Source organism: Pelobates fuscus, chromosome 8 (assembly GCF_036172605.1).
Source record: "Pelobates fuscus isolate aPelFus1 chromosome 8, aPelFus1.pri, whole genome shotgun sequence".
NCBI lineage: Eukaryota > Metazoa > Chordata > Amphibia > Anura > Pelobatidae > Pelobates > Pelobates fuscus.
Window position 1 is genome coordinate 59663064 of NC_086324.1, and position 12452 is coordinate 59675515.

Below are 12452 nucleotides of genomic sequence, written 5' to 3' on the forward strand. Positions count from 1 at the left end.
TATACTGTAAATGGTTGCTTAGTGCTCCGTGACTGTCATGCTAGCAGTGCATGATGGGAAATGTAGTCTATAAGTTCTGTAATATTTTAAAAGCCAATCAAGGAACTGCATCCATTTATAGACTAGGGTGCTACTGAATCAAGGGCCATCATCACGGTGAAATAGTAGTTTATAATAAAAAGGATAAAAGGTCCATGACTTAGATACGCATATTTATTGGAATCAAAATGTCCAGCTGTTTGAATGTAAAATATTGGTGGATACACCGTTTTTGGTAAAACTAGCAAATCAGTCAATCATAACTTTTTAAACATTTTTTTAGCTTGCGTTGTTTTAATGTCATGTTACTAAGTGTCTCTCCTGTGGCTTTTCTTCCTAGAGGCTAACCTATCCATCATCAGAATTCGCCATCAGAATGATAAACGTCTGATTTTTTTTTAAAGAATACTCAATGCTCCATAATCCATAATCCCTATACCCCAATCCCTTGTCTAAAATTCATTTGATATGCTTCCATATGCTACAAATCTGTGTGTACATTTCCTTTTTGTTTAAATGGTGGAAAGAATAACATGTGCTGCATAATCTATTCCACTTCTTGACAGGTGCTATTATTATTATGGAGTAATATTTACTCCATAATCAAACATTTTCTCTGCCTGTCTCTCCCCAACTTGCAGTGTTTCCCTTTTTGTTCCCAACAAATATACTGTTGTACATAAAGTCGTGAACTAGCCAGGGGAGTTGTAGCTTTGTTGTTTGCTTTCTGCAGTAGTCTGTTAAACTGCAGCTCACTAAAACCCTTGCTGTGCTCATAATGCACTTCTTACAAGAACAGCTGTAGAATGTTCAAACAGAACTGTCACATTTGAGATTTTTTTTGATAGAAAAGAATGTTGGCTATATCAGGACGTTCATTTTTGTTTTTAAAATTTCAAAAAGTATTAAAATGTAATCTACATTCTATGCATGGCTGTCCTGGCACAGCCAGAGCATAGAATGCAAATTAATGCAACTCCCAAAGTGTCATGGTCTCATGGGAAGAAATGCCAACCGATCAAGAACAGCAGCATGATGCATTGACGTAGCTCTAGACACAGAAGTGCTGTGAAGGTCTACTGTATTACTCTCTCCTGTGAGCCCTTCAATGGATTTTACAGGGATAAGGTATTGAGGAACTATCACTTCTAGAGAACTGTCAGTTTAGCTTTTAGGTAGGCATCATGAGCAGCCGAATCACTTCCTGGTTTAATGAGAGCTCATTTCAGATTCTGGAAAAGCTTGGGGATTTGTTGCAAATCCAGAAACTTTAAAATCTTAGTGAACTGTCAGAAAATGTTATATTATATAGTGTATTATGCCATGGAATTGCAAGTTTTAGGTGAAGATACCTGAGAAAGATTTAGAAATTTTCCACTTTTACTTAATTGTGCTAAGATTGCCAGGTGTAGATTTTTTCCACTGCCCTTCATTCATGACAAGTAGACATTTGCAATTCGTTTTTTGTCTGAATATGAATTCGGACGAATTTCGGAAAATTCGGACATTCGGGTACTTCCAAATGTCCGAATTGCCGAAGTGCTGAATTGCCGAGGTCCCGGAAGTTCAGAATTTCCGAAGTGCCGAAGTTCCGAAATTACCGAATTTCCGAAGTGTCAAAGTGCCGAAGTTCCGAAGCACAGTATTGCCTAAGTACTAATATACTTACCCAGTAAACGAAGAAGAATGATACATTGTAAACAATTTTAAATAAAAAGTATACAAACATAGCCAGGATTCAGCTGTAAGCATTTGCAACACTTACAACAATCAAGTAACATGCATTCATATAAAATGTTACTTAGCCTGTCAATGTAATGACAGGAATGAATAAGTAGATAACTCCCTAATTCCCACGGTATCTATTAAAAGGCTGAAAGACCTAAATTGGTCTTTCAGCCAAATGTACAAATACTAAGTAAAGATTACTTAGTATTAGTAAATTCAGACTCTACTCGCTATACCGCGAGTAGGGGTATGTCTATTAAACATTGAGCGCCTGTGGCGGCTCACTGTAAAAAAAAAAATAAGGTCCCCCCTCCCGAGCCCCCACTTGCGCCCCCCCTGCCCCCACCCATGAGCGGCGGGCAGGGGCCCTAATGTAAAATAATGAGGGGGGAACCTATTGTCCTCCCCCTGGGCCCCCACCCCTGAGCGGCGGGTGGGGACCCTAAATTGCAATAAGGGGGGACCTAATGTCCTCCCCCCTGACCCCCACCCCTGAGCGGCGGGTGGGGGCCCTAAGAAAAATGTTCCCCCACCCCCCAGGTGATTAGGGGTCCCAAAACCCCTAGTCACTCCCTCCCCCCTCAATAAAAATTATCCCCCTACCTGCCCCCCTCACCATAAAAATAATGAGGGGGGGACCATTCGATGTTTTCTTTCTTCTAAAATCTTATTTTTTCAGCCCCAAAAAGGCCAAATAAAAAACCATAATAACCGATTATAAAAAACAAACAAAAAAAAAAACGAGCGCCAAAAAAAAATCCTTCTTCACCCGGCGAGGGCTCCGCGCAGACTGAGCTCTGCAGGGCGGGGGAGGGCTTATAAAGCCTTGCCCCGCCCGGCAATTAGGCTCAGAGCACTCTGATTGGTAGGTTTAAGCCATCCAATCAGAGTGCTCTGACAGGTAAATGAAGAGACTGACAGGTAAGTCTCTACATTTACCTGTCACAGCACTCTGATTGGTTGGTTTCAAATCCACCAATCAGAGTGCTCTGTGTCATTTCACACAGAGTGGGAAAGTTCTTTGGAATTTTCCCACGCTGTGTAATTTGACTCATAACTCTCTGATTGGCGGATTAAGTAACCAATCAGAGTGTTATGAGTCAAATTACACAGCATGGGGAAATTCCAAAGAACTTTCCCACGCTGTGTAAAATGACACAGAGCACTCTGATTGGTGGATTTCAAACCAACCAAACAGAGTGCTGTGACAGGTAAATGTAGAGACTTACCTATCAGTCTCTTCATTTACCTGTCAGAGCACTCTGATTGGATGGCTTAAGCCCACCAATCAGAGTGTTCTGAGCCTAATTGCAGGGGGGGCAAGGCTTTATAAGCCTTCCCCTGCCCTGCAGAGCTCAGTCTGCGCGGAGCCCTCCATGGGTGAAGATGGATTATTTGTTTTTGCGCTCGTTTTTTTTTTATTTTTTATAATTGCGTCGGTTATTATGTTTTTTTATTTGGCCTTTTTTGGGCTGAAAAAATAAGATTTTAGAAGAAAGAAAATATCGAATGGTAAGTTTTTGGTTTTTTTACCGGTACTTAGTTAAAGGTCCCCCCCTCATTAGTTTTTAGGGTGAGGGGGGTAGGTAGGGGGATAATTTTTATTGGGGGAGGGGGTGACTAGGGGTTTGGGGACCCCTAGTCACCTGGGGGGGACACATTTTTTTTAGGGCCCCCACCCGCCGCTCAGGGGTGGGGGTCAGGGGGGAGGACCTTAGGTCCCCCCCCTTATTAGTATTTAGGGCCCCCACCCGCCGCTGAGAGGTGGGGGTCAGGGGGGAGGACACTAGGTCCCCCCCCGTTTATTCTTGCCTAGGGCCCCCACCCACCGCTCAGGGGTGGGGGTCAGGGAAGAGGACATAAGGTTTTTTTGTTTTTTTAACAGTGCGCAGTCACAGGTTGCTCACTGTTTACTAGACATGCCCCTACTCGCGGTTTTTACTTAGTATTAGTAAATGTGGCTGAAAGACCAATTTAGGTCTTTCAGCCTTTTGGTAGATAACTCCCTAATACCGTGGGAATTAGGGAGTTATCTACCAAGCGCCTGCAATAGAAGTCCCGAGGTGCCGAAGTCCCGAAATTCTGAAATGCCGAAGTTCCGAAATTCCGAAGTGTCGAAGTGCCGAAGTTGCTGAATTTCCGATGTGTTGAAGTGCCGAATTTCCGATGTGTTGAAGTGCCGAATTTCCGAAGTGTTGAAGTGCTGAAGTGCTGAAGTGCCGAAGTTCCGAAGTGCTGAAGTTCCGAAGTCTTGAAGTGCAAAATTGCCGAAATCCCAAATTGCGAAAATCCCGAATTTCGGAAAGCCGAACCGAACCGAAAATTTTCCCCATGCACATGCCTAATGACTAGAGTATTTCAAAATGATAATAATGTACAGAATACTGCTGAAGTAATATTGTGTTTGGGCGCAATCTGTTTTGTGCACCTGCCAAAGCATGCCTCTATTATTTGTGGGTATTTGCAAGACATATGCCGGAGTGTTTGAGAGTGCCAATTCCCAAAACGTCACCGGAAATTAAAAATGATGTCTATATGAATCCATAATTCCACATGAAGTAAATAGAGTTCCCTGATTCGATTTTTTACACTTCTGTCAACATCTGTTGTGAACCAGATTACAAAACAGGTATGCTAATTAAAGGAACACTCTGGGCACCACAACAACTTAATCGGGATTAAGTTGTTATGGTGCCAGGAGGTCCCTGGCATTGACTTTCCTTTATATCTTAAACCATTCACGAACTGTTTAACCCCAAAGTCTTCTTTCCAGTGCGGTTTAGCTATGCCCTTTTCCTTCCACTCCTCTGAGATCATTGAAACAGGAAGCCTCAGACTGCTGTGGACAGGGGCTCCATTGATTGGCTTAGAGCATCAGCTGACACTCTAAACCCCAAAAAATAGCTCCCTAATCAAAAAACGGCTTGAGAAAAATACCTACACCTTACAAGTTTTTTGTGAATAGGGAGCTACATCCAAATCTCTTAGCAAATCAATGGTACCTGTCTAAAGCTTCCTATTTATAGAATTTCGGAGATCAGATGAATAGGGGCAGAGCTAAACTGTGCTGGAAAAAAAGATTTTAACGTTGGTGAACACCTAAAGGTAAGCCATCGCCAGGGACCAACTGGCACCATAAAATTTAATTCTAATGAAGTTGTTATGGTTTCCCTTTAACATTAAATAAATGTTAAATAAGGATAACTTTATAACGGAATATATTTCAAACAATCAAAACACAAATAATACAGCACACGTTGCCCTCCTTTTAGAACCCAGATCCAAAAATACATTTTCCAGAAAAGACGCTTTCTATTATTCAGAGCAGCTGAACAAGATAATCTATTGGTGAATAATTCAGATGGCAGTTAGGCAAAGGCAGGAGTCCCTATTGACCTTTTTATTGTCTGCTTTGATTGTTTTGAGACTTGTAGACAACGATTGCACTCCTGGTTTTGAAATTTAAACACTTTTACAAAATATAGTCAATTGCAAAGTCTTAAGTGTTTTTTAGATATAATTGTTTTCTTTGCTTTCTTATACAAGATAAATGAAGCACAGTCCACACATATATTGCGAGGACCCTTTAATGTACCCTTTTTTTGAAAGTTTATTCTGCAGTGTCTGCTATTGTGTAGCGCATGTGTAGTCACTGTAAAGCGTATGCAAACATGCACTCACACATGCACCTAATAGAACTGCCACATCAGCCATCAATTCCTCTGTAAATTCCAAATGCTGTCATGGTGTACATGACTAGTACTGACTGTAAGAATCAAGAATTCACATGCCTTTACTATTTAATTAAATAATCAGTCAATCAATCAATTAATCACTCACACATTTCATGAATATTTAGACCAGGGTTGCCCAAAAGGTAGACCCCCAGATGTTGTAGAACTTTGCATGCCTCTAGAGTGCTCTTAGAATGACAAAGAATCATGGAAGCTGTAGTTTAAAAACATCTGGGCCCTGCTGATTTAGATGATTAATGCTGGCAGTACTAATTATGTACTTCCCAACAACAATATGTAAAAAGATATGCATTAACATTCATGCATATTAAACAATTTAATTGCAGACTCTTTTTTGAGAATAGCTAAAGGATGGGATGATACATGGTAATGCTTGAGTAATTGGCTTCAAAACCACTTCATTAAAGGACCACTCTAGGCACCCAGACCACTTCAGCTTAATGAAGTGGTCTGGGTGCCAGGTCCCTCTAGGTTTAACCCTTTTTTATATAAACATAGCAGTTTCAGAGAAACTGCTATGCTTATATAAGGGTTAAGCCAGCCTCTAAATCCTCTAGTGGCTGTCTCACTGACAGCCGCTAGAGGCGCTTGCGTGATTCTCACTGGGAAAATTACAGTGAGAGCACGCAAGCGTCCATAGGAAAGCATTGTAAATGCTTTCCTATGCGACCGGCTGAATGCGCGCGCAGCTCTTGCCGCGCGTGCGCATTCAGCCGAAAGGGAGGATCGGAGGAGGAGAGGAGGGGGAGAGCTCCCCGCCCGGCGCTGGAATAAAGGTAAGATTTAACCCTTTACTCTCCCCAGAGCTGGGCGGGAGGGGGTCCCTGAGGGTGGGGGCACCCTCAGGCAGGGCCGGACTGGGAATTAAAAGCAGCCCTGGAAAAATAATATTTACCAGCCCCATAATGCGTTGCGCCAGCATAGTGTGCAGATACAGAGTTAGAAAAGATAACTTAAAATTAAAAATTATTACTCCAACGTGGAAAAAAAGCACATATAAGCTTAAAAAAAAAAACCAAGAGTGCAGATTTATTTTAAGCAGACGTGCATGTAAGCAATGTTTCAGTCCAACTACCATGACATTTTAAGGAAAGCTTGGTAATGGGACTGAAATGGTGAATGTATGTAGGGCACAACTGTGAAAAAATGACGTTCTCTTGTTTATTTTGAAGTCCTGTGGGTGCGCTCTTCACTTTAAATATGTTATTGTGCTGGAGTATGCACCTAGCAACAAGTCTGGGCCAATATCTGCTCATTACATATGGTACATATTAATGACATTTATCTGTGTATTATGCATATATAAATGTACATTAATATATGTGTAAATATTAAAGGCATAATTATTTATATATATATCTCTCTCTTTCTCTCTCTTGTGTCTCTCTCTCTCTCTCGTCTCTCTTTCTCTCGTCTCTTTCTCTCTCTTGTGTCTCTCTCTTGTGTCTCTCTCTTTCTTTCTCTCTTGTGTCTCTCTTTCTTTCTCTCTTGTGTCTCTTTCTCTCTCTCTCTTGTGTCTCTCTCTTGTGTCTCTCTCTCTCGTGTCTCTCTCTCTCGTGTCTCTCTCTCTCGTGTCTCTCTCTCTCGTGTCTCTCTCTCTCTTGTGTCTCTCTCTCTTGTGTGTCTTTCTCTCTCTTGTGTCTCTTTCTCTCTCGTGTCTCTTTCTCTCTCTCGTGTCTCTTTCTCTCTCTCTTGTCTCTTTCTCTCTCTCGTGTCTCTTTCTCTCTCTCGTGTCTCTTTCTCTCTCGTGTCTCTTTCTCTCTCGTGTCTCTCTCTCTCTCTTTCTGTGTCTCTTTCTCTCTCTTTCTGTGTCTCTTTCTCTCTCTCTTTCTGTGTCTCTTTCTCTCTTTCTGTGTCTCTTTCTCTCTCTTTCTGTGTCTCTTTCTCTCTCTTTCTGTGTCTCTTTCTCTCTCTTTCTGTGTCCCTCTCTCTCTATGTGTCTCCCTCTCTCTCTCTGTGTCTCCCTCTCTCTCTCTGTGTCTCCCTCTCTCTCTCTGTGTCTCCCTCTCTCTTTCTGTGTCTCTTTCTCTCTCTCTCTTTCTGTGTCTCTTTCTCTCTCTCTCTTTCTGTGTCTCTTTCTCTCTCTCTCTCTTTCTGTGTCTCTCTCTCTCTTTCTGTGTCTCTCTCTCTTTCTGTGTCTCTCTCTCTTTCTGTGTCTCCCTCTCTCTCTCTCTGTGTCTCCCTCTCTCTCTCTGTGTCTCCCTCTCTCTCTCTGTGTCTCCCTCTCTCTCTCTGTGTCTCCCTCTCTCTTTCTGTGTCTCTTTCTCTCTCTCTCTTTCTGTGTCTTTCTCTCTGTGTCTTTCTCTCTTTCTGTCTCTCTCTCTTTGTGTCTCTCTCTCTTTCTGTGTCTCTCTCTCTTTCTGTGTCTCTTTCTCTTTCTGTGTCTCTTTCTCTCTCTCTCTTTCTGTGTCTTTCTCTCTTTCTGTGTCTCTTTCTCTCTCTCTCTTTCTGTGTCTCTTTCTCTCTCTCTCTTTCTGTGTCTTTCTCTCTGTGTCTTTCTCTCTTTCTGTGTCTCTCTCTTTCTGTGTCTCTCTCTCTTTGTGTCTCTCTCTCTTTGTGTCTCTCTCTCTTTGTGTCTCTCTCTCTTTCTGTGTCTCTCTCTTTCTGTGTCTCTCTCTTTCTGTGTCTCTTTCTCTCTCTCTTTCTGTGTCTTTCTCTCTTTCTGTGTCTCTTTCTCTCTCTCTTTCTGTGTCTTTCTCTCTTTCTGTGTCTCTCTCTTTCTGTGTCTCTCTCTCTTTCTGTGTCTCTCTCTCTTTCTGTGTATCTCTCTCTTTCTGTGTCTCTCTCTCTTTCTGTGTCTCTCTCTCTCTCTCTTTGTGTCTCTCTCTCTCTGTGTCTCTTTCTCTCTGTGTGTGTGTCTCTCTCTCTCTCTCTTTCTGTCTCTTTATCTCTCTCTCTTTCTGTGTCTCTTTCTCTCTCTCTCTCTTTGTGTCTCTTTATCTCTCTCTTTCTGTGTCTCTCTCTCTCTATCTCTGTGTCTCCCTCTCTCTCTGTGTCTCTCTCTTTCGGTCTCTTTCTCTCTCTCTCTCTTTCTGTGTCTCTCTCTCTTTCTGTGTCTCTCTCTCTTTCTGTCTCTCTCTCTCTCTCTTTCTGTCTCTTTATCTCTCTCTCTTTCTGTGTCTCTTTCTCTCTCTCTCTCTTTGTGTCTCTTTATCTCTCTCTTTCTGTGTCTCTCTCTCTATCTCTGTGTCTCCCTCTCTCTCTGTGTCTCTCTCTTTCGGTCTCTTTCTCTCTCTCTCTCTTTCTGTGTCTCTCTCTCTTTCTGTGTCTCTCTCTCTTTCTGTCTCTCTCTCTCTCTCTTTCTGTCTCTTTATCTCTCTCTTTCTGTGTCTCTCTCTCTCTATTTCTGTGTCTCTTTCTCACCTTTCTCCTATCTAATCCTCCCCCCCCCCCCCATTTACCTGAGAGGAGTCAGGGTGGCCAGTCCGGTGGCACAGTTAGAGGGGGCCGGCCGTGTTCCACGCTGGAGCTGCCGGGCTGCAGCCTCGCCGGTCCGGCGGCACTCTTAATGCTGAGGACTGAAGGAGGAGGGAGCATGTCTCTCTACCATGCTCCCTCGCGGTTCCCACAATTCACAGCACAGCGAATTGTGGGAACCGCGAGGGAGCATGGTAGAGAGACATGCTCCCTCCTCCTTCAGTCCTCAGCATTAGGAGTGCTGGCGAGGCTGCAGCCCGGCTGCTCTAGTGTAGAACACGGCCGGCCCCCTCTAACTGTGCCACCGGACCGGCCACCCGGTGGCACATACCTGCGCAGCCCCCAGGTGCCGCGGCCCACCGGGAAATTTCCCGGTATCCCGGTGGGCCAGTCCGGCCCTGCCCTCAGGGCACTATAGTGCCAGGAAAACGAGTATGTTTTCCTGGCACTATAGTGGTCCTTTAAGCTGAGGTTGTTTTGTTTTTTAGAGTGTGCCTTTAATTTAGCGCCAAACTGGTCCTTGTGTTGCTGCTGCTCTGCCCTCTGTAATATCATAATGATTAATGATCTCTGTCAATCCAATGCTTCTCAAAGAAGGGGGCAGAGCAGCAGCAACAATGCATGCATGGTATTGCCACACTCTTCCAGTGCTTCTCTACAAGTACTAAGGACGACATCCAGGAGTGACTAGTGTGAAGACGTTCAATAGTTGACGGTCTACAAGAAGGCAGTGCCTCTGATAGTCGAGGGAGCATACAGTAAACTGTGGACCCCATCTCAGACCACTGGAAAGTCATGGGAGATTTGGGACACATGGAGATCGGGTCAATTGACACATGTAAATGCCACTGTAAAGAGAACATATTGACCTGTCTATAGACCTGAGGGGCATGATCGAACCTAACGTAAACCTCGCAGGGAACCACAGCTTACCTGTTCTTTTGTATGGTATGACTTTACTATGTGATATAAACAACAAAGGATTGCTGCTGGACCCCCCCCTTCTTCCTTTCTGTGTCCCATCCCTCTCCCCTCTCCTCCCCCCCCCCCCCCCCCATTACATTTTGCATTTCGTGATTGTTGTTGTAATGAGAAAATGCTAATAAAAATTGTCAAATAAAAAAAAAAAAGCATAAAATGCCACAAAATAGCCTTTGTTTTTTAACTGTTGCTTGACCAGTGGTGAAAGTGTAAGGATGGAAGGAGACTAGATGTATGTACATCCTGGCTAGAAAAATTGCCTTCTTTATAAACTACCTAAAGTAAAACAAAAATACATTTTAACAAACTCTTTTTTTAATAGACAAACAAAAAGAGAACAGGAACATGTCAAATGATGCGTCCCCCAACCTGCTGATCCAGGCTTGGCCCAGCAAATCTAATTTTATAAAGGCCACCGATGCCAATCAAATATTTTCAGAAAACAATTATTTATTGATTATTCTGTCTGAAATATTTGATGTCCTTAAAAAAAAATATTTTTCCCTTTCTTTATGTCCTAAACCATGTACCTCTCAAAATATTGGTTTTATTTATATAATAGTTTTTTTAAGGTCAAAAACATTTCACTTGAAAGGTGAGGGAGTTAATGCATTCTTGTGCCCGATTGTAGTCTTACATTAACCCCTTCATGAACAACGATAAGCCAAAACAGTCATGAAGTAATGGGAAATGCCTAACCCCCTGTGGTGCATGGAGTAAATCTGAATTTTATTGTTTCTCATCCAATTCAGAAGAGTCATTGAAAGTCATTTCATGACTTGCGGTGTATTAAAATGTCAATCTGGCAAGCGATTTAGCAAATAAAGACTTAGAATCCTGTTCATCTCTGAAAAATGTAATGCACTTTTTTTTTTTAATCACTAAAAAAAAAATCTTTATAAAATGTATGCTAGTAAAATTATCAAGGAAATACAGTAACACAAAGCAAGAAAATAAAGTACTGCAAATCTTGTAGGCAGCTGCCCGATATGTAAATGTACTTGTAAATGTACTTCATTAATATTTATTTTATACCGGGACTTGTTAATCCTTTCTTTATTATAGGGTTACTATAGATAGGGTAACGATATGCCACTTTTTTCTAGTGGCACATATGTAGAACGTTTATTAAACCACCAGTTTAATTAGTAACATTTGTGAAAAGGCACCTCTCAACCGATATCACATTTAAATTAAAGGGACACTATAGTCACCTGAACAACTTTAGCTTAATGAAGCAGTTTTGGTGTATAGAACATGCCCCTGCAGCCTCACTGCTCAATCCTCTGCCATTTAGGAGTTACATCCCTTTGTTTATGAACCCTAGTCACACCTCCCTGCATGTGACTTGCACAGCTTTCCATAAACACTTCCTGTAAAGAGAGCCCTATTTAGGCTTTCTTTATTGCAAGTTCTGTTTAATTAAGATTTTCTTATCCCCTGCTATGTTAATAGCTTGCTAGACCCTGCAAGAGCCTCCTGTATGTGATTAAAGTTCAATTTAGAGATTGAGATACAATTATTTAAGGTAAATTACATCTGTTTGAAAGGGAAACCAGTTTTTTTTTCATGCAGACTCTGTCACTCATAGCCAGGGGAGGTGTGGCTAGGGCTCCATAAACAGAAACAAAGGGATTTAACTCCTAAATGACAGTGAATTGAGCAGTGAAATTGCAGGGGAATGATCTATACACTAAAACTGCTTTATTTAGCTAAAGTAATTTAGGTGACTATTGTGTTCCTTTAAGCCTATTTTGCAATTGCTTTCATTTTTGAGGGATACATACATTGTTCAGCTTGATTTTGCTCTTGTCCTGTTTTTGAAGATGCCCGGATAGATGGTATAGTACAGCTCTGCTCCTTCTGCGGTTGGCATTGAAACCAGGTGGTCTTGTATTGGTGTAGATTTCCAAATCCTCATCGTCTGTATGAAAAGAATAGTAATAACATGAAAGTTCTTCCCAGTAAATTTTGGGTTAGATTCATCAACGTGCTGTGAATTGAAAAGTGGTGGAAACATATAATAGGATTAAATATGCTCTTCTCCCAAACTATACATTTTTAGTAAATCTGGCAACGTATAGATAGAATTTTTATGCTCATTAAAAAATGATCAGGTATCTTTTCATATACATTAACTATATGTAAATCATGGCGACTCATCCTCTATTTAATTCAATTAGATACAAATTTGCTTTCTTTGCCAGGTGTTTAGTTTTTGATTTGCTCAGATTATTTTAATAGCAGTTTGAGATCTGTAAAATTTTAATATATTTTAGGATTATTTACTAAACTCCAAACATAAGAAAAAAAAATAATGTGGCACATAATGGGGGAAAATGTTGAAGATAGTCTATGCAAATTAGCTAGATTGCCCCAAAAAGTCTTTAATTGCTGCTGAATCACTGCTGAATGAAGTCCTAACATTGAGTTTAGTTGTATAAATGTAATTACAATGTAAAAAAGACAATGAATAACGGTACTGCTGTGGCCCCTTGGTTTTGAGACCCTTTTAAGATGTACTACCATTCG

The 12452-nt window shown here is 41.6% G+C and overlaps 1 protein-coding gene across 1 annotated transcript in view; it reads right to left on the reverse strand.

The window, feature by feature from the left end:
* Window positions 1–12452, reverse strand: part of LOC134571554 (potassium voltage-gated channel subfamily H member 8-like) — a 428010-nt gene that overhangs the window by 124361 nt on the left and 291197 nt on the right. The window contains exon 4 of the mRNA XM_063429898.1: window positions 11708–11844. Coding sequence (XP_063285968.1) covers window positions 11708–11844 — 137 coding nt within the window. The remainder of the gene's footprint in view (window positions 1–11707; window positions 11845–12452) is intronic.